The 27,698-nt window shown below is 33.0% G+C and overlaps 1 protein-coding gene and 1 long non-coding RNA gene across 2 annotated transcripts; one reads left to right on the top strand and one right to left on the bottom strand.

The window, feature by feature from the left end:
• Positions 1-4,124: 4,124 nt before the first annotated feature.
• On the bottom strand, positions 4,125-24,381 carry oys (lysophospholipid acyltransferase 6). The gene is made up of 11 exons (XM_089596673.1): positions 23,880-24,381; positions 13,979-14,124; positions 13,163-13,240; positions 12,144-12,235; positions 11,933-12,044; positions 11,687-11,816; positions 11,118-11,265; positions 10,831-11,036; positions 9,511-9,708; positions 9,269-9,420; positions 4,125-5,972 (listed from the first exon to the last, which is right to left on the bottom strand). The coding sequence occupies exons 1-11, from the start codon at positions 23,964-23,966 to the stop codon at positions 5,765-5,767; spliced, it is 1,557 nt and encodes a 518-aa protein (XP_089452799.1). The 5' UTR covers positions 23,967-24,381; the 3' UTR covers positions 4,125-5,764.
• Positions 14,500-15,917, top strand: LOC149373463 (uncharacterized). The gene is made up of 2 exons (XR_016293376.1): positions 14,500-15,002; positions 15,733-15,917. It is a non-coding gene; the product is annotated as an uncharacterized LOC149373463 (long non-coding RNA).
• Positions 24,382-27,698: the final 3,317 nt, after the last annotated feature.

Here is a 27,698-nt window from a genome sequence, read left to right as displayed (position 1 = left end):
GCTTTGTCCTCCAGGGCACTGCACCCGTGTATAATTATCTTAGTGTACAAGTACCGCGGGAGATACAGACGAGCTCCCGGCTGTTACGCGACTAACGAGCGCAGCAGCCCTGCACCACCGGTACACTAACTTCTTATTTCCCGGGCAGCGCCTAACATCGGCACCTCGCGCACGATAGGTATATATGTGCGTGCCCAAAAGGGACGCGCGGCGCGAGCTACTCCCTGGTGTGCGAAAGCTACAATATACCAGCGACGCCTGTAGCCGATGGCTGTAGGAGCGCACACAGCGCTAAGGCTTCCGGAAAGCGCAGCGGGACATTTGCAGTGCTTCTCTTTACTCGATTACACGCCCATCCCCCTCTCTGCAAGTGTGTATGTATATACATCATGCAGACGTTGGGGCTATGGGTTATTTTTTTTTTTTTTTTTATCATACACACGAAAGAGTTTCTATTAGGTCGCGGATGGATGGAAGGAGTTTCGCGAAAACGTGGGTGTAGAGCACCGCTTTTCCTTCCAAATAGCTTCGACCGGTGTATGACTGACCTCTTTTTTATTTCGATTCTTTTTTTTTTTTGCTCCTAACGTAAATCTTGACTCGTTACTTTATTGTTAACATGCTCGCGTTTTCTCGACGGTGACAATACGATGTGGAAAAAAGGTGGCGAGTCTTGAGGGACGCAACTCTATTTCGTTGCCTCGGTGTCTCGCGTTGAGCGAGAACACGGTAATCCAACGCCTTTTTCAGACCGTATGCATGTAACATGTACACGCAAATGAATGGTACATCGCGACGGAGTATAAAACCTCAAGGATGCAGGAAAAACACCTTCGAACTCGATATCCGCCACGATTCTCACCTTCCCTCCTGAGACTTGTGCTCTTGATCCCGATGCTTCGCGAGCGTTAAACTATAAGGGCTTTTTTTTTGCGCGTTTGACTTCGAGGAACAACATCTGAAGATGTTTTTAGATCCATGGACCTTTTTTTTTTTTTTTTTATAAAGGTGATGAATTTGATTGTGATCCATTGTTTCGAGACTTTTTTTTTATAGACGTGCAGAAAAATATATAAGGTCAAAGGGCAACGACGAAAAAGTGCTTATGATAAAATAATTTTTGTATTACCTTTATTTAAATATAATTTGGCAGGGCTAAAAAAGAACTTTCAGATAATTTTAGCTTTCTCGTACGAAAAAGCAAAAACTCTTCAGTCTTCGACTTGGGGGTGGTAAATTTCTCGACTCATAAGCATGTAAAAATCCTCCATGAATCTTCGTAGAGTACACTAGCGATAGGCTACATATATTGCAGCTTTATTTCAGTGACCCCCGTTAAATAACTGCATGATAATAATAAAAAAAAAGATAATAAAAATTTTGAAATTTAAACAGATGAATAAAATAATAGCCTTCGATTTTGTCGTTATCTTATTGTTTTAAAACTAAAGCCAGTGTAAATTAGCTACTCACTTGTAGTGTATTTCAAAGGAAATATACGTTTGCATGTAGATAATGTAGATTAATTATTGGCAGTAACTTTTCTCTAGTATTAAATTAAAGCCATATCAATTGAAAATTAAAATTTTTCATTGTACAGTTTTTTTTTTTTTTCATTTAATTTTTCTAAAAAATTTTGATGATTTTTTGATACGTAAGGGGGTTAACAGTTTAATGGAAAAAAAATTGAATAACCTTCGAATCATTTGCAATTTTTTTTTTTTTTTTGTTAAAAATTGTAGTCAATTCATTATGGCTGCTAGGAAAAAACGTAAGAAAGACTATGGCTATGTAATATCAGGTTTAAAACTAATAAAAATAATTTTTTTAATTTAATCACAGGAAGCAAATAATAATACAAAATCTCTGAAGAATATATTATACGTATATTACAGAATAACATGTTACACAATCAATACAAAATTTGTTAAAGCTAATGTAAAAAGAAATAATATTATATAGAAACGAATTCACGTAAATTGTTAAGTTAACTGTATGTTATTACTATTTTTTGTTATCTTGTAAAATACTATTTATAACACAAAATACCCTTGTATGGATAATAGAAGAAAAAAAATATTTCGTCCATGAAAAATCTTTGCAAAAACGGATTGGCTGAATGAGACATTATCTCATCAACATAACATTATTGATGATAACTGATCAACAGAACACACATTTTTGTGCTAAAGTTTTGCATTTATGTATAAATACTTTCATCGATGCACATAACTATAACTATTCACAACAATTCACGTACCACACGCGATGTATTGTCACTTTGGGCATTTGAAAACTGTACGATTCATTCCCTATCGATCACACACTCGTTCTATATTAATGCACGCATTCAACCTTTTTCTCTTCACATGTATTAAAATATACATATCTATCGGTAAGTTGTAATTAGTTTTCATTATTGTTGCTGATGGTCTTTTACAAATATATAGATGAAACTTTTTAGTTGTACATTGCTAATCGTACCCATTTTTATATATTGTATCCTTGAATTTTCTAATGAGAAAAATCTGAAAGACAATAACGTTGGACGATAACAATGAGAAACGATCTAGGTGCAAGGCATATTTAGAAAAAAAAACTTTACCGTCCGATAACTCGACTTGGCAATGCGGAAGTACAATGTATGTTTGTATACACATCGAAAACCGATTTGGGCATCCCAAATAAACGAAAGTTGGACCAGAAATATGACAGAAATATCATAGTGCTCTCATTTTCTTTGGGACCTCGTTTATTATTTCTCCCAGTGTTGGTCGACGAGTGAAATGGCTCCTTTCGGAAGTCAAACGTAGGTAGAGACGCGATCGGAAGCGGCGAAGAAAACCTGTACCCCCACCTTCGTGCTCTAAAGATAATTTCTCTTAGAAAAAGGAAGAGTGAAAAACTCTTTCGAAGCATGTAGGCGCAGCTTCCAACAATAAATATTAGAAAAAGCGAGGGAATCGCTTTTAACTCTTTGCGACTTTTTTCTCCATTCTAGAAAAATAATTAATCTACGTCAATTTTCGGCGATTCTTGAAAAATGTGCGCTTCGTAGTGTAATTTATTTACCAGTGATTGTATATTATAAGCAAACAATTTTCCATGGATTTTATATTTGTAATAAATGTATCTCGTAGTACTTTTTTTCTAATTTACAAGCGGTATTTAAATGTTTTGTGCCAGGGCACATATGACACGAGAGTCATATGAAACAAAGATTTAGGAATGACAGTATATTAAAAAATTTTCCCTGGATTACAGTCAGTTTATGATATTTTTTGTGGTCAATTTATGCGTTTTTAAAGTGATTACAAACGTTGGTTTTACTTAAACACGTCTCTATTGGCACTAGAAAAGTAAAATCGAAGATATGCTTGTCCATTAACTTTCTGGTGAAACTAGTACGTTGTCGATTCACTTGTTCTCGTAGTTTACTAATGTTATGAAATATTGGCTTGTATAATAAAAATTTCTTTCATTTTCAAGGCTAGCCCTGTGATATTAGATTATTTTACGAAATATGTTATTCGTTCAACCAATAAAATCGTATCATTTAGAAATTAATTAAAGAAGGATAAATTTAAATTTCAAATTAATTATTTAGAGTTGTATCTAGATTAAATTCTTACTTGAAAAATTTCGATTTTTAATGAGCTCAATTGAATGAATTAAAATCTGCACTTCAGTGGATTTACTTAATTAATTAAAATAAATCGAGAAATGCGAACCAGAGCCTTTGATCCAAGGTTTTGTACAGCTCCGACTCAGGTTACATCAATGATTGTTGCGATCAGATCTACTGGAGATTTTTTACATATTAAAAAGTTAAATACTACATGTTTTACATTTATATATCGATAACAGGGGTTATTTTGCACTCGTTTGAAAATTGCAGTACTTAGTAATGATTGTACAAGCAATCGAGACCTTTTTAAAAATCTTTTGTGAAATTTTTCATGTAAAATAGAGCTTATTGGAGACAAGATGTAAAATAGCTTTTGTTAATTCCAGTACAAGCATTGTCGGTAAAGGCATCGTTTCTTGGTCGATAGATAAATATGCAATGAAATTTTTCCATTAATTTTCATTTTATAATTTATAAATATTTTTGACTTTATTTTTTTCTTTTATCTTAGTACTAGATTACTTTCTACGTGTTATAGTCACGTGTCAAAAATGCTTTTGTAAATATTACAAAGAGCAAAAAGTAGAGTTACATATCAAAGTCCTGCATAGTTATTTTTATTTTGGATGAATTTTAGTAATTACCATTCACCTATTTATTTTTTATATGAAACATCGTGACCGTCTTAGTTTTGCTCGTATATAAGTAAAAAAAGTAGTCGAATCGAAGAAAAATGATTTAAAAACTTTTTTCGAAATTTTTTTAGTACAAACGCAAGAGTAAATATTTGTCGATTGAATGAAAACGAATAAAAAAACACAGTACAACAAATAAAACTTGTTCTCTTCATTCCATGTGTACATGTACGTTTATATATAACATGTTTATCTTAAAAAATATTTTTTCGTCTTTTTTTCTCGCTTTTTTTTTAAATTTCATAAATATATATGATATATCTCTGAAAAATATATCGTCATGATATCTCGCCATAACCGTATGGAGCTTTTAAAAAAGTGCCAAACACAATATCTATAATAATACGTGCAAAAAATTCAAAAGAAATTTTGCAATCTGACGTTAAAAAGTCCCCGCAAGTAACAATTGCATATAGAATCAAACCTTGAGTCTTTTTAATCTATGGACAAAACAATAACAGCACATTATCACCGATGCAATTAAAACCGATGCATTAAAATATACATCATTTGATTGAGTAATAACACAATGCACACGCGTTCGCCGTCCATTTTCCTTGGCTTGTATCCAAAGTAAAAAATAAAATAAAACGCACAGACACGCATCAACAAGTCTTATGTACGTACGCATAATTACTTACTTCAACAGCTTCCATCTATACACTTGATATTCAATCAACTCAAAACAATAAGAAAAATACCCACTCAGGCAATATCACATCGCATTCAGTACGGCTGTACAGATCACATGAAAAATACTTACACTCGCTCGAGCAATATCGCAGACGGATGCAAAAATAAAAAATAAAATAAAATAAAATAAATTAAATAAAAAAAAAAGGTAAACGGATACATGGAAGCAGACAAGCGGCGGGGCAACTATATCTCCTCGCACGAGCAGGAATCTCAACGAAGCAAAGTAGCGCACACGTGCACGTACGTATATATAATTGTTATGCGCGTTTTTTTGTGCCTCGCATTTTATTTCACCATATACATATAGAAACGCACAATACATCCTCTCTCCTCCTGATGTTGTACAAATTTACACACGGTGCGCATAATTTTAGGTACATTGGACTACCAAAACGCGTTAAGCTCGAGGTAACCCCGAGGAAAACTTTTTTTGGCATTCTTATTGAATGTATCGGACGCCACGGTCACTTTCATCGGAAAACGAGATACAGTATCCCACAGTAAAAAAAATAAATAAATAAATAAAAATAAAAATAAAAACTGTGCTGTCAAACAATAACGAGGTTTGCCCGGTGACTCCAGCCTGGAGCTTGGCCGTCCCAATTAACAGGCCTGCAGGTTGGGGATGAGCCAGTCAAGGAGACAGTAGAAACACATCAGCCGTGATTTTGACACTGTCGAGGTCTTTAGTGGCGATGGCAGGGGCAACGATACTGTAGCGACCACCACTGTTGGAAGCCTCGACTCATTTGTCCTTGTGATGCGCGTGGCCGTTTCTGCTGGCGCTCGCCGAGGGCCCCTCGCTGTGGTGGTGGTGGTGAGCCTTCAGTTCCGTCGAGTTCTTGCGGTGGCCCAGCATGGGCTTGTGGCCACCGACCTCCCGCGCCCTGGGCAGCAGGGGTAGAACCATGATCGCCGACAGGCCGAATAAATGCGGCGCAAGGTACATTTTCCTGCGAACAAGCAATAAGAGAACATTTGGGGGTTGTTTTTTTTTTTTTTTTCTTTTGCGAGCATATTCACACACATGCCGAGAGTTGATTAGAGAGAACGTATGAGGTGTGTGGTTGAGGAAAAAAAAGTTGTTTCGTAACGTGTATCATGAATTTCGGGTTCTGTGACAGTTCAGGATATGGAGATATTAACGGCTTATCTGACTGTACATGCGTTTCCACGAAAAATCTCCAGTTGGGGGATCCCTGAGATTGAAACACAAATTTTTTTAAGCACATGTTTTTGGAACATGCATTTTTATCTCATGCCCGCTGAAAACGATTTCAGGAAGTTTAATTATACATCAAATGTAATTCTGAGCTTATCTTGGGGGAAAAAAACCTTTTTTTTACCAGATTTTTAGGCTTATTCTCAAAAAATATATTATGATACATTGAAAAGTAGTTGAGTCTCACATTAAGTATTGTGCACTTGTGTGTTGCACGATGTTTTTTTTTTTTTTTTTTTTTAACGAAGAAACAAAAAATTTATCTTACTATACCATACCCTATCCATTAAACGCAAAGCACTGTATTCTTGCCCGCAGGTGTATTCAACAATTCAACAAGTGTTGAGTAAGAATAGGTGCTCCATATCCTAATTAGCAATAATTTCCGTGCCACACTTATCTATCGCTGTAGTTCTCAAATTTTCTCACATTTCCAAAGGCCCACGGAGGATAAAAGTCTTTGTCCCTCAAGTGAGCCCTCAAAAAAAAAGGTTTTTTTTCAATACTGGCGAATTCTCGATTGGATTTTTTTTTCTGAAACTGCTAATAAAAACCGGTTTGCGATCGTCCGTGGATTTCGCAATTATTGTCGGCTCCGGCGAACGTGACTCGCTGTATACTAGTTTTCTTTGGTCACCTAATAATGGCCCATATAGATAGGTATTATATATCAGCGAAAGACCGACTTTGATGATTTTTTTTAGTTGCAGCTAATAATTTAAAGCCCCGATCTTACACTCCAAAACTTAATTACTTCGAAGTTGCAATCAACCATCGATTACACAAAAGAAACTTCTAGCATTTATTAAGCTGCACGCGGAGATGATGACCGTGATGTACTATCCACATCTAAGAGCGCAAACTCGTTATGAATTTTGAATCGAAGGTACGAATTAAAAAATTAAATTTTTCTTTCTCCAGCCTCGCTCAGCTATCAATCATCCCAGTTTATCAGTAAGAGCTAAAAGTTTATTAAGTATACCACAATGTTCGAGTGATACGGCTTCATCGATTTTTTCACGCTAATAATATTCTAATCCGTAACCGGAGAAAACCGAGTTTTATTGGTAAGACTCCCCATGCAGAGTACTTTCATGGTGTTACGTAACATCAACTAATTATCGATTCAATGTACGCGTACAGCTCCTTGTTCCGGAGAAAGAGATAAGACTCATGGTTTTTTTTTTTTTTTTTTTTTTCACAAAGATTAGCGCGAAAGAAGTCGTTCAAGGATTTTTCGAAAGTCTCCCAACTACACAAGTATATGCAGCAGCGCAGCTGCCAGCTCTGCGTTTTCTTTCGCGTCGAGTACACATAAGATGTACATGCGATAGTAAAAGCACGGAGGCAAACAACGGTCACTAAAGGAGAATTGCAAGTGCATTGAGTATCGTTTTAATATGTTTTTATGGTCAGGGATATGCCTATAACTTTTCGGTGGCGTTGAAAATTCACATCATCCGTGTGTATGATTATAGTGTATATTCGTATCAATGTTTATGCATATAAATGATTACAAAATCACAGTGTTCAGACTGAATTTCTATTTATTTTTTTTATTTTATTTTTTGTTTTTTTGTTTTCAGATAGTTTAAAAAATTACAAACTCGCACGAAATACGTAGTAAAAGAGACGCCATTCGAGGCTGATCATATACGTACCTATCAGTCTATTCTCCGGAGCTCCGACTCGAGGTACCGAAATATAATTTATGATACTAATAAGTATCGCGAACTTCAGTCACTTACGGTAAACGCGCGAATAATACTGCGTAGTTGTGATTTTGGTAAATTGATTTTGTAATTTGGCTCTTGACAGCAATTTCTCGCCAAGTTATGGAAAAACACTGCTCGGTTGATTTGTCGAACGTATCGCACATAATGACACCTCGCGTAACCACTAATAGATCCTCGTTACGTGGTGTATTTTTTGCATGTTTTTGTGGTAAAAAAAAAAAAAAAAAAAAAAAATTAGAGTTCCTTAATCACTTATATAGTATTGCGCTTGCACGTAGTCTTTTGGGTTTACTGTCGGTGCGTCGGCCTTACTGGATTGTATATATATGAGCGTCCGTATCCCCACACCGGCTTCGATACACTCTATAGGGTATACAGACACAACATACGATTAAGGAAGCGTCATCTGGTGACTGCTGAAAATATCACGTAGCGAAAACAACAACTTACCAATACACTGGTACTCGATGCTGATTATACAGCTGATATACCGATACTTACACTGAGATGCACACGTACACTGTGACAAAAAAAAACGAGATTCGCGTGGCGTACGTGCCGGTCCCCCCGCACGTTCGCTTCGATCTGTATTTACGTATTTTTAAGATAATGAGATAAAATTAAGCGTATAATTTTTCATGAAAATTTTAAATTGAGATTATTTTTAATTGCTCTTATGGAAAAAATATAGAAATCGGCTACGGATTATGATTTGCAAAAATTAAAAAAAAAAGAAATTTTTTTATAAAAGAGAAAAATCTCCTTGTAAACCGTTTTTAGCGAGTTTGGGCCATTTTTGTTCATTTTTGTTTTTTGACAGCCACGCTAACATCGTACACTTATTCAAGCTCAATGTATTACTACTGACACAAATATTTAAAAGTAAAAAAGAAAAGTCATAGCAATCAGTTAACTCTTGTGGAAGCCCTCTTATCTTTTTATTTCTATTCAAGAGCAACGAAGAGGGCCAAAATAGTATAACGCCTTCGTTAAATTATCATCACCAGTTTGACAGTCCAACAAAAGATATGCCTACGACCGAATCGGAAAGTACATGTAGCATAAACTAATTTGAAAAGTAATAAATTACCCAAACGTAACATAATTCAATGTTTCCATTCAATGTCTTCGTACTTTACTAATATCATTGACTCTTGAGATTTATCGAGTTAGTTTCCCAAAATATGTAACACTTAAGAGTACTTTGTGACTTATAATTAAAATAAATCCAACATTACGATGGCATTTATGAACGATTAAACATAAAATGGCAGGAAGAAAGGTGACTTACAGATACAAGTTGATGCAGGGCGCGTATTCGAGGAAAATAAAGCTGAAAGTGAAGTACGCCAACACGAGCCGAGTTGTGACCAAGGTAAACGCGTCATAAAATACTTTCTTTGTACTTGAGGTGAGAAAATGTGGCCTGAGGTGCCGCCGAGCCTGTGAACAATGATATCGAAAAAAAATATTTAAATTTAAATTTATCCTTCGCAAACTCGTAAGTAAATGGTTGAAGAGTGTAGGACTCACCAATCGCGCGACAGTCGTGAAAAAGGCTCCGTTCATGAAGGTGAGATAGTAGCCGGGGTAAAAGCCGTGCCAGAAGGAAGACAGAGCAAAAGTGAGCATCATTTTGTGCCTCTTGGCTCTCTCGAAAACCACCATCCTCAGCCATTTGTTTGTGCCCTTATTCCACGAATCTATGGCGTCTTTCAAATTTAACGCAGTCTGTAAACAAAATTAAAAAAAAAAACAACCCACGTTAATTTCAACGTCTTAAACAAGGAAAAGATGAAATCGAGATATTTTCCATCGAGTATATGTTTCGATAAGAATATTCTTGCACGACACTTCCGTACACAATTGAAACCTACGTATTTCTATATCTACTGTTGTTTAATGTGGTTAGATAAGCGTAAGGTTCCCACTTGTGGTGCACATGCAACCGAACACGTACGTACGTATATGCGTCAGCTAAATTTAACGCGGATATCACGAACGTGTGAATACAACGAGCAAGAAAAAAATGTGCTACATCCATAAATTGAGATCACTTGTATTTATAAAAGTTGAAATTACAACTTTTACGATAACCCTCTCTTTTTGTTGGTGTGAACATCGTGGTTTGGATTCTTTTTTTTGCCGATTCAGTGGAAAAACATAGTTACGAGTAATCAAAGATAAACGTTTGGATACCTTGAAATGTCCATATGTATATACATATAAAAATATTGTGTTGTAAGGATGTTTTGCGTCCCTGATCTACTGTTTTCTTACGTATTTCCACGCCGTAATGTATAATGACAAATGTAAATTAGTGATCTGAAACGGTTTTTTTTTTTTTTTTTTTTTTCAAAAAAGCATAATTTAAAGTATACCAAATGTTTTTAACTTTGATGAAAAATTCAGAATGATAATATTTAAGCGAAAAAACCTATCTCTAGAAAAACACATATGTATTGATATGATATCAAAGCTAATACTTTTTTTTCATTTATCAAGTAAATGGATTTAAACTTAGATAACATTATACCAGCTGACTTTTATCAACAATAATAAAGAAAAACGAAACAAATTAGTATTTTAATGAATCAACGTTCTAATGAGACATTGTTCGTTTTTTTTTATTTTAATCACGTATCTCTGGTAGTCTCGTGATAAGCACACCTATACTTTTTTATGTATTTTAAGTTAAAATTATAATGGCATGAAATTTAAATAATTTTTGCACACAAACCTTGTGGTTAAATATAAAATGATAGCGGTTCTAGTGGTCACGATTTTTGTAGCTTATGTCATACTTGATTATCGGCCATTAGGAGTGAGGATTGAAAAAATAATAATATATACCTCAAATGTGTACGGATCAACATTCGTCACTAGATCCCAACGATGTCGGCCCTTCTCATCAACACCATTAAAGCCCATGCCGGAATTATTGCAAATTGCATCTGCAAAGATCCAAGCGTGGTAATACTTAAATCGAACAAGCATAGTTGCCATTATCAGGTACCAATATTTGTACGCCATGGAAGTATTGTTGAGGAACTCGTCGTCTGTTAAAGAATATAGAAATAAATTAAATAATCGCGTCTCGTGAAACAAAGTGCCTATGGATTAAAAAAAATGTACTATGCCTTTAATTCTTTGAATAGGATACGATGGGAGCAAAGTAACGAAGATGAATGCGCATATCAAACTCTCGGTGACTTTCCTCAACACTGCTTTTCTGGGCGACGGCTCCAGCACGATTTCACTCGCTTGGCCGTTCTCGTCACGTGGACCCTGCATTTTTTACAATACAAGAAACACACGTTATTATTATTATTTTTATTTTTTTTTTACGAGGAGACGGTACATACAGTTAGTTTGTAACAAAAACTGTATCATACTTTTTCTATTTGGAATATGGTGTATTAATAATCATACTTATTTCAACTGTGCTTATGGGTACATTTCAAGCGTGACTGTATATAAATATCGTTTGAAAAAGAAACTAGTTGAACGTTCACACGAGCTTTAATTTTATTAACAGAGTTGGTTCCAAAAAAAAAAAAAAAAATTTATTTTACCGAAGCAAGTGATTATCGAATAGAAAAGTCCAAAACTAGATTTATGTATCGCAACTGGAAACAAATGACGTTTAACGAGGAATTTTTTTTTTTTTTTTAATTTTTTAACAAAATGTTAATGAAAGTGAAACTACCTTCAACACGTATTGTTGACCACGCCCGTGAATGAAATCGATGTAGTCACGATAAAAAATAATAGGCCCAGCCATTAGTGTTTGAAAATGGAAGACATAACTGAAATATTCTATCACTGTGGGAACTTTCCTGTAAATATTTAATACATCGACATAAACGTAATTATTTCTGAATCATGTTTCATTATCAAATAGAATGTATTTCATGAAACAAAAAGTTAATTATAATTTGTAAAGATAACTTACTGTACGGCATGATGTCGCTGTGAAGGCGTAAGCTCGTCCTGCTTGCGTGACAAGCCGTCGTGCACGTTGTATGCCAGGCTCGTTACTTTTTGAGTTATCACCATAAGTGGACCTTAAACATACAAGAAATAATATTTTTGAAAGTATTTTAATTGGTTTGTTTTTTTTTTTTTTTTTTAAAAAAAAGGAAAAAAAGTTAACAAAGACTTACCGGTAATATCGAGTGTGTGAGAACCGTAATGATACATTTGCCGATTAAAATGGATGTACGACAGATATACCATTGCCACTATAAATACATGTCTGTAAGAAAGAATATTTAATATTATTTTCTTACTTATTTATTTTTTTTGTTTATTTTTTTTATTTATTTTTTTTATTATTTTTTTTTTTTTGTAAACAAGGGAATAGTATTCTACAATTTTTTAACTTTTTTTTAAATATAAGTAAACGCTTAAATGTAGCATAGTTTTAAAATATTTTTTCATTAATTTTAATTTTAAAAAAACGTATACAGAATACTCAAAACCGAGTATAAACAATTTTTACCTCCATAGTTAGACAATTAACATTCATTTTCTTTAATATTTATTTTATCAACATAACGTGTAGCTTCCAACGTTAAAGAAAAGAGGATAACAGTTTTCCTCGTAGCTACTATTAATCAACTAAAGACAGTCCGCAAGTCAACCCACATCAATTAACTTGCTCTACGGCCAACCTAATAACCAATTTCATTATTGACGCTTACACAATACGTTCGGGCATTCAAAAGCAACAAAATCCCAACTAAGATCCCGTCACGAGATGAAAAGTCGCGTGAGCGCACCAGTACATGTTATACGTGCGCGTTTCCTCGTAGCCTCGTTCATGAGACAGAGAGAAAAAAAATATCGTACGCTCAGAGTACCCACAGCGCTTTAATGATGACGAGGCCAATATCACCGGTTGAATTAAAACTTTTTTTTTTTTCTTTCACCATAGCTGTTCTTAATCCGCGCAGATCTACAATATCACATTAACATCGATCCGATACGAGCCACCATCGGCCGGGGGGTGGATTTCTATGAGAAGCATTGAATTAAGCGTACGACTGATCTGATTACATGGTATACAGAGCCACTTTGGCTCGACAAATTAATCGTAAAAAGGTTATCGTTTAACTTGTAGATTTGTAATTGTGTTTTTTTTTTATATATATTTTATTCATGTTACAAAAGAAGTACATACCTCTGTACGTAGTGAGGACTCTGTGTGCGCAACGCGATGTAGCACAGAGTCGGCAGCCCCGCCAAGTGCATCGTCTGGCTATATCGTACGAAAAGAAACAGTATATTCATTAATTACATTGTTTGTAAAAGAGTACGATTTTTCGTAAATCAAAACTTAAGATTTTATTTGCACTAAAAATATATCAGAAGCTGTTTTAACAACTGTGATGTGTACTTGTAGTGGCGGGAGAGACGAATGAACAATTCGTGTGATTGTGAACTGCAGATTTTTGTTTTTAAGCATTTTGGAAAAATCAAGGGATTTTTGGCACTGATAAAATTTTACTTTTATTTATTTTTTGTTTTAGTTCACCACTTTTTCTAGATGGCTATTGTATATGGGGACAAAACATGCGTGAAAGTTTAGCACAACAAATTTACCTTCACACCCTTAAAACTACTCAGCCATACGTTGAGTTGTGTAATACAAATAAAACAATGACGAATTTGATCATTTAATAAAATTGACAATCTGCAAAATATTTTATCTCACGAATTTGAATTGATGAACTTCTTACAGAAGAATACTGCAAATATTATCTATAAGCTTGTAGAAATATACGATTACATCAGGAATGCGTAACGTTTGTCAGGATTATTCATTGTTAAAAATTAAAATGATATTACATTAAATAAAAAATATTTAAATTGTAATAATAACAAAATAATTGAGTGACCATAAAATTTTCAACCTCTACAAAATAAACAATAATTTTTTTAATACTGTGTGATTTACTTGAGGGTATTGAATGATAAAAATGAGAATCAACGTTACCTGCCAAAACTGAAGTATACAAGAAAAAGGCCCATGATGAGGCTGAAGGCATGTCGGGTAGTTGGGGACACTGTTTTTGGACTTAAAGATTTCCTAAGAAATCCAGCCAACGCCAATGCCGTAAACTGAGTTATCATAAAATTAATCTGGAATAAAAAAAAGAAAATATCCTTTTTATTCGTTGATCTTGGAAAATGAGTGTTATGGATTTTCGGAAATTTATGAATTTTACTAAAAAAAAGCATTATTTTTATGATTTTTTAATAAATCATTGTGAAAAAAAAAAAAAAAGAAATCTTAGCTTCTGATTAAAACTCATTCGACTTAAATTGCAAGTCTGGATATTAACATGGTTTTATTATTATCATATTTACAAGTACGAAGTGCCATTAACACCACAGTTTATGGCACTTCGTACTTGTATGGATTGTAGGTACCATTATGGACTCTCCTACTCCGCCCTCTTATTGGCTCCTTCTTCTCTGGAGCCCTACTACTCAGAACGTGAGTTCAGCAGCAAACACACTTTGTATACATTTACGCCGCAGTATGGTAACCAATCGTAAGCTTAGAATCATAATATCTGGAAGAGCCTCGCACGTAAAATTAAACCCATGTACAGCAAGAATTGTGCTGCCTTTGCAGTAATCAGTACATCTCCACCGCTTCTATACAATATATTACTTGTTGTGTATTTAACGTTTAGATAGATAGAACATAGTAATCCCAAAAATTATTAAATTCATGTAGTTGCTTCAGTAAAAGTTCCTATTACTTTTTTTTGTGCAATGCTATTGCCTCAATACTCAATTGCGATGCAATTTCCCTATACCTATCCGACTCTCCAAATCATACAGTCCATAGAAAAATTATGTTTCTTTCGAGTAGAAGATACACGTTTTTGTGTCCCTTTAACATGAGTTTGTCCTCTAATACCACGTGCTTAATTAAAATCAACGATAACTGGAGGCCACGTGGAACAATGTTTCCTAACCTAAAGCCAAGAAATCTATAAGCCAACATAGTAAGTATGTTTCAAATACGTTGTACATACATATTGTGTCATCGGAAATATGATAAAATTGTTTTTTGAAAAAAAACTTGGCAAAAAAATATTTACTCATATTATTTTACATATTTTCAATTAATTTTTAGTTTATTCATTTTAATCCTAGCAATGGACGTTGCTATTGTATAACAGCTCGTCCTTCGAACTAAACTTATACTGTCTTAGAATACAAACAAAAGACCAACAAAATATAATTTTTTAAACACTCACTTATTATTACAAGGAGATTCGATGTGGAGATAAAGTCATTTACACTGAGAGAAAAAATAAAAATTACTCTGCTAAAATAGTAAACTAGTATCATTCCGTTATTTCGGGACTTTTTACTTTTAATAGCCTAATTTTTACTATGTTAAATTATTTTTGCTGTGTAAAATGTAACGCAGAAAATTATTGTACAAACAGTTCAAAGTTTTTAGACAATGAAATCATATTTATCAGATTACAATTCTAGTACAGTATTTTTCATAATTTTTTCTCTCAGTAAGGATGTAATAACTATGTTCTGCCAACTAATCCATACTTACCAATCAAAAGTAAACAAATTGTCATCATAATTTTCGCTTCTATGTTATATTGAAATTTATATGGCATACATAAATTGCCTTATGCATTTGTCGATATAGAAGTTGGAAGTACACGATAAATGTACTAGTAAGAAATAAAATTTATTTTATTGTTTTAGTGACATAACTATTGACACCATCAAACAGCGCAGACACTGATTCCAAATTTTCCACAACGGATTTGTACCATCACTTTGACAACTTAAGTGATGTTCATTAGCGAAAAGGACCACAACTCATCACGAATAACTTGTATAATAAACAATGTTTATATTTCCTAAATAAATCATGCTTTAGCTATTCTGACCAATTTAGATAAATCAATTTCTCATTCTTTTTACATAGTTCCATTAATTGATTCCCCACACATTGATTCAAAATAAATTTCGTCAATGTAAAAAAATGTTTATTTAAATACAAACAAGAAATATTTATTTGAATGAAATAAATGTTTATTGAAATCAAATAATATTAATTTAAACCAAATAAATAATTTTTTGTAACGTAATACTTAACATACTTAGCTGAATATTTATTTCATTAGAAAAAACGTTTTTTTGATTTTTATTCAAATACATGTTTATTTGGATAAACGAATTTTTTTTTTTAGTGAAACCAACAATTTACATAGTTTTAACCAAGACTATCATTCATTGTCTCAATAATTATCGTTTAATTTTAATGCAATGTATACACAAGAGTTTGTAAAAATCCTAGAAAAACATAATTCATGTTGTAAATTGAGAAACAGTAACGCAGGTATAAACAGTCAGTCAGACGTTTTCTGCCGACTCATGTTTTCACGTGGTACGATTCTGCTTTATGAAGTTTATTCATTTAGTTTGAAGTTTTTGTACCTGTGTACTTGAGATATTTAAAGAAATAACACCAGCTATATTTATTTTACTTTTTTTAGTGAAAGTTGTAATTTTTTTATACATTTTATATTATAGCTATTTCTTACAAATTAAGTAAATAAAAATATCGATTTTATGCAAAAGGTAAAAGAAATTGGCTGGAAAAAAATTTAAGAGGAATAAAATGTCTTTTTGAGAGTGAGATAATTTTTTTGAAGTAGAATTTACGAAAGGTAACTAAAAAATAATTTTTTAAAATTATATGTTGATAAAAAATTAATTAAATTTCTCAAAAGAAGAGCTTAGCAAAAAAAAAGAATTTTACAGTTCTATACTAAAGTAAATTGATATTTTTTTCCAAAACAGATTTCTGTATTAACGAAACTCTATATACCTACAACTAAAAATGTAACGAGTACACAAATAATATTCGAATCAGCAAATCAACAACCATCCCAAAATAATCAAAATTAAGTGTGCCGCGATCATACTCCTGGCCCCAAGTATCTATAATCAAGTTCTATGTTAACATGTAATTCGCATTATGCACCCAAATGTCGTTCTTTCAAAGAAAAAAATAAATATAATTTTTTTTTCAAACCATTTGAGAGTCAAGATGATTCTATTACATGACTTTTCACTCACACTCGAGAGATGACTGCCCACTAAGAATTATATGTGTTTATGTATGCTTACATGCCATTTGTGCAGGAAACAAACGTGGCCTCGTTTACTGAAACTCACACATTATGCACACCTGCCAATCTACAAAACCTATACATCCAAGAGACATGCCTGTATCGGAAAAGCTCGATCGCTGCATTCCCCTTTGCGATTATCTTAGCTTTACGTTGCATATATGTATGCGCATGAGACGCACCCACCCATGCGTCATTTTTTATTAATAGATATCGGTTTCACAATGTTTTGAAATTCACTCAAATTTTGCATCTAGTAACGAGCCGGATCTATTCACTGAGTTCATGTGATATCATTAATTTAATTGTCATTGGACTTCATTGTTATGCCATCTGGTTTATTGATCTTTAGATTGATCGCGTACACCGTTTGATCACTATTTTATTATTGCAGCATACGGCCTAAGTTTCTAAGTTCCTAGTGAATATGTGAAGCATCAAATATTTAATGATTTTACAAAACCTTTGTTACTGATTGAAATTCAAATAAAAACATTAGAATACTTCAAATTAGCGTTTTTTTTTTTTTTTTTTTTTCTTTTTTTTCACTAATGAAGAAAGAACTTTGCACTCAGAATCATTTCATGTAACATAAATTAGTTTTAATTTTACAAATTTACACACATCTAAGTTCATTGTTTCGTACATTACGAGAAAATTAAAAGCTGTTTTCTTAATTCTTCCGTGACTTCTACTATAATTTGTCTTAACGAGTGGTTTTTTAACACCTCGATTTAATTGTATTACAATTAAATAATGATCAATCAAAACTGTGTTTTTATCGATAATTGCTACTAATATTCTAAATGGATGTAAGTACATAATTTGTAACCATAGAAAAACCATTCTCTGTTCTACAAGCTGTTAAAAGTATGTTGTTGCACTACAACAAACTTTTGGACATTCAAGCAAATGAACTAATTTAGAGAGACAAATAATTAAGGTACTGCTCGGAAATATCATTTCGATATCTACAGCAACTTCTACTGGCTACAAATATTACTTCAATTCTCAGACAAATGAGACCTCGCTAACCGAGACATTAAAATTAGGTAACCAAACAGTATACTTTTTTTTTCGTTGTTAAAAATTGCCCCCACAGCTTTGTTAAGAGAACATGGCTCTGCGTGGACAAGTGCTATTGTCGTGCTTCGTGTTCAATCACATGTTCCCTTACCTCTTACTCTTTGCGTATACTTGTACTGCTTTAGAGTTAGAGTGTAATTACTTAGACAAACATTTATACACATAAAAAAGTTGTATGAAATAATTCGTGTATAGATGACTGACATTGCATGTGTACACACCTGCCTTCCATTTAAATGGCTTATCGGGACATAATCAATGCCAGCTGAGTGTATACTTCTTTAGCAAGGTTTCACGTGAAATGTTTCAAATATGGGATTGGCAACTAAATAATAATGTGACTATTACAACACTCTAATAGCAGTTTGTAACAGATTTCTTGTTTGATGTATGGTATTAACAATATTAGTTTTTTTGAAACGATAAATATAAATTTCATCAAAGCGATTAACGAAAATTAGTGCTTGCACGTAGGTTGACGTGAGGAGCTGTTGAAACGCGTAAGTTGTGTTAACTACCTGGTTTTAACGATAAAATGAAAAAAAAAGTTAAAAACCTTACATAAAAACGAAGAGAAATTGATGAAAAAAAAAAATTCGCGTATTTATCTATCTATCATTCAAGAATATCAATAAATTCTATGGTGAATTTGGAATGAAATAAATAATTGTCGTGTTTATATACACATTGTACTAAATCGGACTGCCAAACATCTCTACGTGTCTATTACCACGAGTAACTTTTCAAATAACCTGATGTTTTCTCAGTGCCAAGTATGCGCTTTGCATTTCAATCGATGACGATCGAACGATAGTAAAAAATCTAATTTTAAACCAACAGCTATATCCACGCCTTCAAACATCGTCTTCATCATCGTTGTGCGAGAAAGCATCTTTGCGTATGACGAGTACACCCGATTTTCTTCAAGGACTTGCGCGAAACTCACGGATTGCTGCTTGAAATTCACGAAAAATATCCCATTTTTGTCCCTCATTTTAATAAAAAAATTTTTTTTGAAGCACACCTTCGAGATAAGGTTAATTTTACGTAATAACATGTTCTATGAGGAAAAAATTTTGAACACGCGCGGGTTTCAGTAAGGGTGACACTCTTTTTCCGCGATTTACATGACATGATTACATCCATACAGATTGTGTTGAGAACACTGAAATCCGTGTTCAAAATTTTTTCCTCATAGTTTATAAAATTACGAGTAAAATAAGCCTGGTTTGAAGGGTATGCAAAATTTTTTATATTAAAATGAGGGACAAAAAAGGATATTTTTTGTGGATTTCCTCATATACGTACGTTACATGGCACTCTTGTTTTGAAGAAATTCGTACGTTGGCTAAAAGAGAGCAAAATAATACAGCTTGTGAGTTCAACAAACGAATCGCAGATATCGGCAATCTGTGTAATTTTTTTCATTCGTGAATTATTACAATCTCGACGGGTCTCTTTGTGTCTTTTTTCGTTGTTTTTTTCTATACTTATTGTGCACTAGTTGATTTTAACTCGTTGAATTTGTCACCAAGCTTTAATTGTACTAGAGTATCGTCAATTTTATTAAGCGTTGAACTTACGAACGATTATCATCCTAATAAATTTGCAATTTTTTAAAATTATTATTATATCGTCTACCTCTTCTTTTCATATTTCCACCGCTAGCTACGATTTTTTGACTTTTTATCTGTAATGAAGCTCTGTGAAAACGTACTCTCAGAGAAACTATTTGTCATTTGTTGTATCATTTTTCAACTCAGAGTTATACGGGGAAAAAAAATTTCAATTGAAGAAGTTTACTTTTAATTTAGTTAATATACAATTGACAGCAAGTTTTGAATTATGAAAGAGAAAATTCATCTGACAGGTCGAATCAGAGCTGAGAAAATTAGCTTTTTTGAAAGAACTCGGTCAGAAGTAAAGTGTTTGAAAACAAATAACAGACTCTTCTGTTAATGTAAACGGAATACTGATTCTTTTTTTTAATCATAAAGCAATTTTATGATTACTATAGATATGCAATGATTAAAAACGTGACTCACTGCAGATAAGCCGCTTTGTAATTCGATAAACAAACAGTACGAACACAACCCTTTTGATAATAATGTTTGAAGACCAAAATGTACTTGAATCATACATTTCGTCGGAATTTTTCTAAAAAAAGAGTTGAGCTCAGAAAAGAGCAAACCGAAAAGAAAAAAAACTAAGAACCTTCTGTATAATACATCGTGCAATGAAATTTTGGGTTTACTGTCAGAGCCCCACAGCTATAGCCAATAAAATTACAATGAAGTGTCTGCACATGTATGTACCTGTATATGTAGTCGTACTTACACCAAAATCGACGAAACAAACTCTAATTTCTTTCTTTCTTTCTTTTTTTAACAACGTAAAAAATAAATAAGTCAACGGTAGGGCAACAAAAAACGTCTAGTACGTGTCCGCTACGACGACCGCAATAAAATGAAGCGCAACGGCAGTCTGTGGCCTGCTCTCGTCAGTAATGTATCCTTTTCTCAAAATACGTTTGCCTGTTACTACCCGAATGAAGACTACTGCATTTAGAAAATTTTTCTCAAAAATTTAATTTAATTTTTCACACTGTACTGTGGATAAAGTAAGATACTAATTTACGCGACGCGATCGGTTAATTATTGAAATTATGTCAAAAGTTCCTTTGTATGAAGCTTCCCGTCAAAGATGACTTTAGGATTTTTTCTGGTATGAATGCAAACAGTGTCACAACGCACATTCTAAACACAATAACGCAATTGTTTAAATTCTATACCTACCCGCAGTACAGTGTTTCTTGGCGGACAAGAGCGCGATTCATGTGAGTATACGCGACCTATTAACGCTCATTGTTAGCGAGTAGGTGCAATGAACAATATATTGTTTTTTCACGTCTATTTGCATTTACGTACGAATTGACACTCTGTTTTATAGATTTCTCGAAAAATATTCATCATTCGCGTACAATGTATAAACATCCACAATAGAGATGTACAAGTCGGTAACGGAGAAATAACAAAACAAAAAAAAAGAGTTATTCGAGGCCTCAATTGGATTAGATTTTCAGCCCCAGGCCGACAGTAATAAAACCAAAGAATCTATTGAATTTTTCCCCGTTGACTATAGCGATGACAATAAATTTTTATTTCACGCTCATTGGACCACCGATCGATCGATAAATTCCCTCGTACCAATACGACCAAAATTTACTTCCGCACTAAAACAAAGCCCACATAAGTACGCGCGTGCACGCACCTCTATTTGTACTGTCAGCTAATCGATGGGCCGAAATGTAACATATATCTGTGACATGAGAGCCAAATCTAGATAAGCCGGCTTATCGATGGTTCCATCCTTGACACCGGCAACCAGCAACTTGCGGTAACGTTAGGGAGATCGGCACTAGAGAGGCTTATTAAGTATCGGCATCGGCAAAATCAACTCCACCCGCTATCTTGGGCTCAACAAATGTAGGTACCGATGTAGAAGATGAGGAGACAGTCGCGAGGAAAGATGTCGTCACCAGGCGTTTCAAGGTTACAATAGTACATATATATAGGTATTGGCAAACGCGTGCGTAAACGAAAAAAAAAAAGAAAAAAAACGAAAGTCACCTTTGCACGCACCCCTTCATTATCGTGGGTTTAATTACATTCGAGCAATGGTACAAAAAATTGCTGTGAAACCACCGATCTTTTTTATGCTTCGCTTGTTTTAGGAAAATTAGTGTGTTTAACGTGCCACGGTACAGCATTATCAGTATGAGTATTACAACGCCACTAGAAACCTACATGTGCGCACTAAAATGAACTTACGGCTCTAATTTGTTTTTTAGTTTCTTGGAGAAAAACTGAAAGTGTTGGAATGAGAAAGCTAATGCAATGAGTTTCTTTTTTAGATAAGACAAAGTCTTACTGTTGAATTGTGGTTCATTGTTAAAATACTGTACACGATACAGGTGTTGTTAGATTAAAAGAGCCAAGATTAATCTAATGAATTTAATAAATTAGCTCAATTAACATCATGATGTTCTTATTAAAAGCTTACTATGTATAGAATTTTCGAATTTTAGGAGCTCATAAAAATAAATTCTAAATTTTTTACCCATTTGAGTACGCTGAATTTCAAAATATCATGTATTGTACCATAATTGTTGAATAAAAAAATCTCGTGTAACAGAGCTTTTAGATTCAAAGGGCTTCCGGCATAGAATGTTTGATTTTATTGGAAGCTTGTAATAATTGATTCTACGATGTTTTGTTCTTCTAAAAGAAAAGCCACGCAGGCAAGGTTCATTTTTTAATTAGATTCAAACTCAACACTACAAAGAAGTAAAACAAATAAACAGAATAAAAAAAGCGGAAACCAGTATAATTTATAATATTTTTAATTGAAACTGGGGTGGAATTAATATATATTGGTTTCTCCATCGAAAGCCACCTTTAATTTTCAATGTTCTGAAACATTCCTTTTGGAAAAGAATTTGTAATCTTACATGATTTTAAGTATACGTGGAGAAATGAGAAACTTGATATGACACTCATTTAAGGTTTCCATTGTGGAATCTTCAAAGAAATTTCTTTTTCTGTTCCACAATGCAATGCTCGAGAAAACTAAATTGTGTTTAAAAAAAAAAAAAAAAAAAAATCAGGAAAACCAGTTGCTAAAAATATAGATCGAATTCATCGCGTGTTCCGTAGTTTCGTCACATGTGAGTATATTCAAGAACATTTTTTTGCGAAATCACTCGTATAATATCTACTGTCTCACGATCCATACGCCATCTCCAACGAATTATAAGGATGCCGTACATGGAAGAAACGAAAATCTACGTAACTGTTTAACAATGCAAGGGGTAAGGCGTGAGAATAGCGCATAAGTCATACTTATACCTCCCTCTCAGATGTAAAAAAAAGAAAAAAAAAATCTTACGAGCGAGTCGTTTTGCCATCATCGTTTTATCCGCAACGTCCACGTAACGGTTCGTTATAACAGTATGGGTCGCACATACATGCACGTCCACAAATTCGCAGAATCTGGTGAATGTATCATCCTCTATATCTATGTATCCTACTCACCCGACCTCTTTTCACATTCAACAGTTCAATCTCCAGTGCACACGAATTTTATTGTACCATTGTATATTATATACTCGATTACTCCTTATTTATATAATACATATATACGCATAAAATTTACCCTTATACGGTACTCTAATTTGGTGTACAACAATCCATGCAGGCGGTTGCTCCAAAAAACAAAATCCACCCACACGTATATAATACATACACACGCACATACGTACAGCACCGGCATTTCGGAGCGCAACGTCTTCTGCTTTGCTCCAAAATGCTTGGGCTTAAATTAATTTTCCATCCTGCTCGTGTTCCAAAATACCTCGCATAAAAGTACGTACGTCCAGGAGATTGGAGTAGGGAAAAAAGAAAGAAAAAAATAAATAAACAATGAAAAAAAAATAAATTCGGTACTTAAAAAAAAAGAGGCAAATATTTATGGGGCGGTGAGCTGATGTATCTTTTTACCGTAGGTATGCAGGATGCAGGCTATATAAGAGGAATAGATAGAATGTACGCGTATGGCATAACTCACTTGGTCGATAGGCACACCGGCGAACTCAGAGAGCCAAGAAAAGGTGCGGAATCCATCGTAGTTCGGTTCGTCCAGGATCACTGCCATGGCTATAGTTTTCAGACCTTCTCTGGCTCTGTTTTTTATTTATTATTTATTTTTATTTTTTTCTATCTCTTTAGCCGAGATCAAGTGCAGCTGTGATACTGTTAATTTACTCTGATTTTTTAATTTATTTTTTATTTATTTTTTTTTATTTCTACCAACACTCGCAGCTTCTGCACTGCCTATTGTGGATATAATAAAACAGTCACCACTACACCAGCCCTCTCTCTTAGTACAAGCTCGTCCCGCTCTTTAGGCACACAACCATCAACAACCATCCTTACCACGGCACTGAGTAAGCGAGTATATATTTATAACATGGACCACGGGACGTGGTGTCGTTAAATCCATGCTATGCTGTGCGATAAAGCGCGCGCGCACGCCAAGCGACTTTTAAAGTGTGGCTGGCTTGCACGCAGTTTGGCGAGGCACTGCCAACTAATAAGAAGTATATACGTAGGTAAACCCGTATTAACACCAGTGCACACTGCACAGTGTGACAGAGTAAGTAGTGTACGAGAGAGCCATAGAGTATACGTACCTTGTGCGATGCGCCGTACCATATCTATACTTGGCTGTATAGGTAACGTGGCCGAGTTAACGGAGGCGATGATGATGTTGTGACAACGCCTACACGCGTTGCTCGTACCGAAATTGCCGAACTGCCGATCTGCGGCCTACAGGAGGCTCAAAAACTTCCAAAGACAAGAAAAAATTCAGAAAAAAAACATTTATTTTGGAGTTCGATAATTGTAAATAACCAAAAAAATATTATGAGTCACCTGAGGAGTAGTTAAAAAAATCTCAATAATTTTCAGTTATAAAAGAATCACGTTTTTTTTTGTTTTTTTTTTGTCTAATATTAAGGGTGGCTTTATGGTAAAAAATTGAATGATGATAAATTTAACGAGTTTCAAAATCCTAAGAAATATAATTATGAAGTGCTTCAATGATACATCTCTTGATAATTAATGTAGGGCCATCTTTATTTATTCACACCAGAACGAGAATTAGGATTTTGGAGCAACGGAAGCTATTTTTGATTGATGCGCGTGCCGTCAGTCTCTGCAATATATTATTTGCTACTTATTAAGTGTAAGAAAGATATATTAACGTAATTAATATACAAATGTGCAGCCAACAATAAAAATGCACGAATTTTTGTTTTTTTGGGTTCTTGTTGTTTTGAAAATCCTAAAAAACAGAAATAAATTAACACTGAAAATCTTACACAACTTCAAATTTAATCCTCAATTAACATGCAACTGTGCAGCTAGCGAAATATTCATAACATAACAATAAATGAAAATACAACATAAATTAAACTTTTTAACTTAATAATTGTTATTTTTCCATTTATGTGGTTTCATTTATTTTTATACGTCGCTTATATTTATTTCAGTATTTCATTCTTTTTACGCAAACTGTGTACATGTATGATGGCATATGAGAACATGTTTGTATGCCAGTGCTTACGCTCGTGAGCCACCCCCTCTTATTTTTGACGTGTCAACACAACATACCCTTCTATTTTTATTGTCTTTTTTTTCATTCCTCACCAGCAATTAATTTTCCGCTGCCTGTTGACTATTCATTACTACATTTTTTTTTCAGGATGAATTTCATTTAGATCAGGAAAATAATTTTTAATAATATAACTACAAGTTTAATTAAATATAACATTTAAATACAATATTTTTAGCTTGAAAAACTGTGCGGTCAAAAAACAAAAACAGCAAATCTACAGGTATGTAGATATGTGTATTATTTGACAGCTTTTCCAAGATTACGTACGGCAAACTTTTGCTCTCCATAGAATTCAGGTCAGTATTCAATAAAAATTACCACTCCTTTCATTCAATTGATATTTTTTTAACATCAACATTTAAAGACTTATTAATTCACTTATTGTTTAAGGAAAGAAATAAAAAAAAAGTTTTCACAGACACATCAAAAATTCGTTTTATTGAACTGCTGTTCGTGAAAAGCACTAGTAAAAAAGTAAAAAACGGCTTAGGAACGGAGAGTTCGCGATTTCCATTGCGTGCAAACGTCACTTTTACTTGGATTTCGTCAGATAATTTTTTTATGTTTTTATTTGTTTTTCTTTCTTTTTTTTTTTTTTTTTTTCATAGACAAGTGCCGAACTCGGGTCTGAAAAAACAAAAGTTCTTATTAATGATAATTATTAATCTGCAATCATGTTTTCAGTCTAAATATTGGTAATTTTCGAAAACAAACAAACAAATAAATTAAGATGAGTAATTAATAATAAATAAACAAAAAAATTAATATAGTATGACGTAGAAAAAGATTTGTAGAGGTGTCTTAATGTCTTAAAAATTGTTATACGTTTTTTAAGATTTTTGAGATGTCAGTTTTAATCAAATATTGATGATAGGGCTGCTGAGCAATCTTAAAAAATTAAGGTGAGACTTGAATTATGCACACCGCTGAAGTTATATATAAATCACGCGATTGTACATACATATTATGCAAACATAAAATGTAGAGCTATAGTTGAGTGTAAATAAGGTCATGCTTATTTCTGAGTCCACAGTATAATGTTTACGGTGGTGTGTGGTTTTTGCAGATGTGCAGTGTTGCAAGATAAAGTGTAAGAAAACTTTTTTAAAAATTAAGGGTTCTGAAGGTAAATTAGCTAAATCTCAGAGTATTTTAAATGTTAAAATTAAAAAGTTGATAAAAAATACATAAAACCTTGCATAAAAAATTTTTCGTGAACTCAAATAAATGTTTATTTAAAAATAAAAATAATATTTATTTGAATAAAGCAATTATTGGGTTGAATTTATTAAATATCAAGTTATAAGGAAGTTATTTATTTGATTTAAATCAATATTATTTGATTTGAATAAATATTTTAATTGTATATATATTTTTATTTGTTTGCATTTAAATAAATGTTTATTTTGATTGAAGAAATTTTTTTCGGTGTAGCTAGATGTTAAAATTTATTTTGATTACAAATTTAATTGAAATTTTACAAATTTCTAATTTTACTTGATTTTTTTATGCAGATTGAAATTAAATCGACAGTTCGTAAAATAATGACTTAATGTTTTATGTAATTACGACGTAATTTCAAACTAGAAAAAAAGTGTCAGCATAAAAAAATTGTAATTTCAAATGCATATTTGATTTAATTTTCAATAATCTTTAACGATTTACATTGCAATTTTTAATTTGTAAAAATTATAATTATTATCATTATTATTTTTTTTTATTTTTATTTTTTTTTTTTTTTTTTTTTTTTTACATTCAAATAATTATGACCTGCTTCAGTAATTTTTGAGACCGTCAGTGACCCTAACTTTAATCAAGGAATTTTTATGTATATAATTTTGTATTACATTTGTCTTATTTATATTTAATTGTGCAGTCATTTATTTTTTTTTTTTTATTTTTTTTTTTTACTGACATACCGACACTTCTGAATGAAATCGAATGTTCCAATTTCCTATGAAACACACATACTCGAATTCTAAATAAATTTTTATATTATTAGTCATTTTTTAATTGATCACTGAATTTCTTTGTTCGATAAAATACGAAATATTATTTACTTTACATGTACCTTTTTAAAAAAATAATATTTTAAATTACCTAATTTATTAAATAAAACATGCCAATTTTATCTACCGCTAGTTTATAATAAGTAGAACTGTAGATACACGATCGTAGTTTAATTTTCTAATACAACAGCAATTGCAT

The sequence above is a fragment of the Copidosoma floridanum genome, unplaced genomic scaffold (assembly GCF_036245765.1).
Source record: "Copidosoma floridanum isolate Cflo_tuat_1 unplaced genomic scaffold, Cflo_Japanese_pri ptg000030l, whole genome shotgun sequence".
Lineage (NCBI taxonomy): Eukaryota > Metazoa > Arthropoda > Insecta > Hymenoptera > Encyrtidae > Copidosoma > Copidosoma floridanum.
The sequence above is the reverse complement of the archived record's forward strand: the minus strand, read 5'-3'. Positions and strand labels throughout refer to the sequence as shown.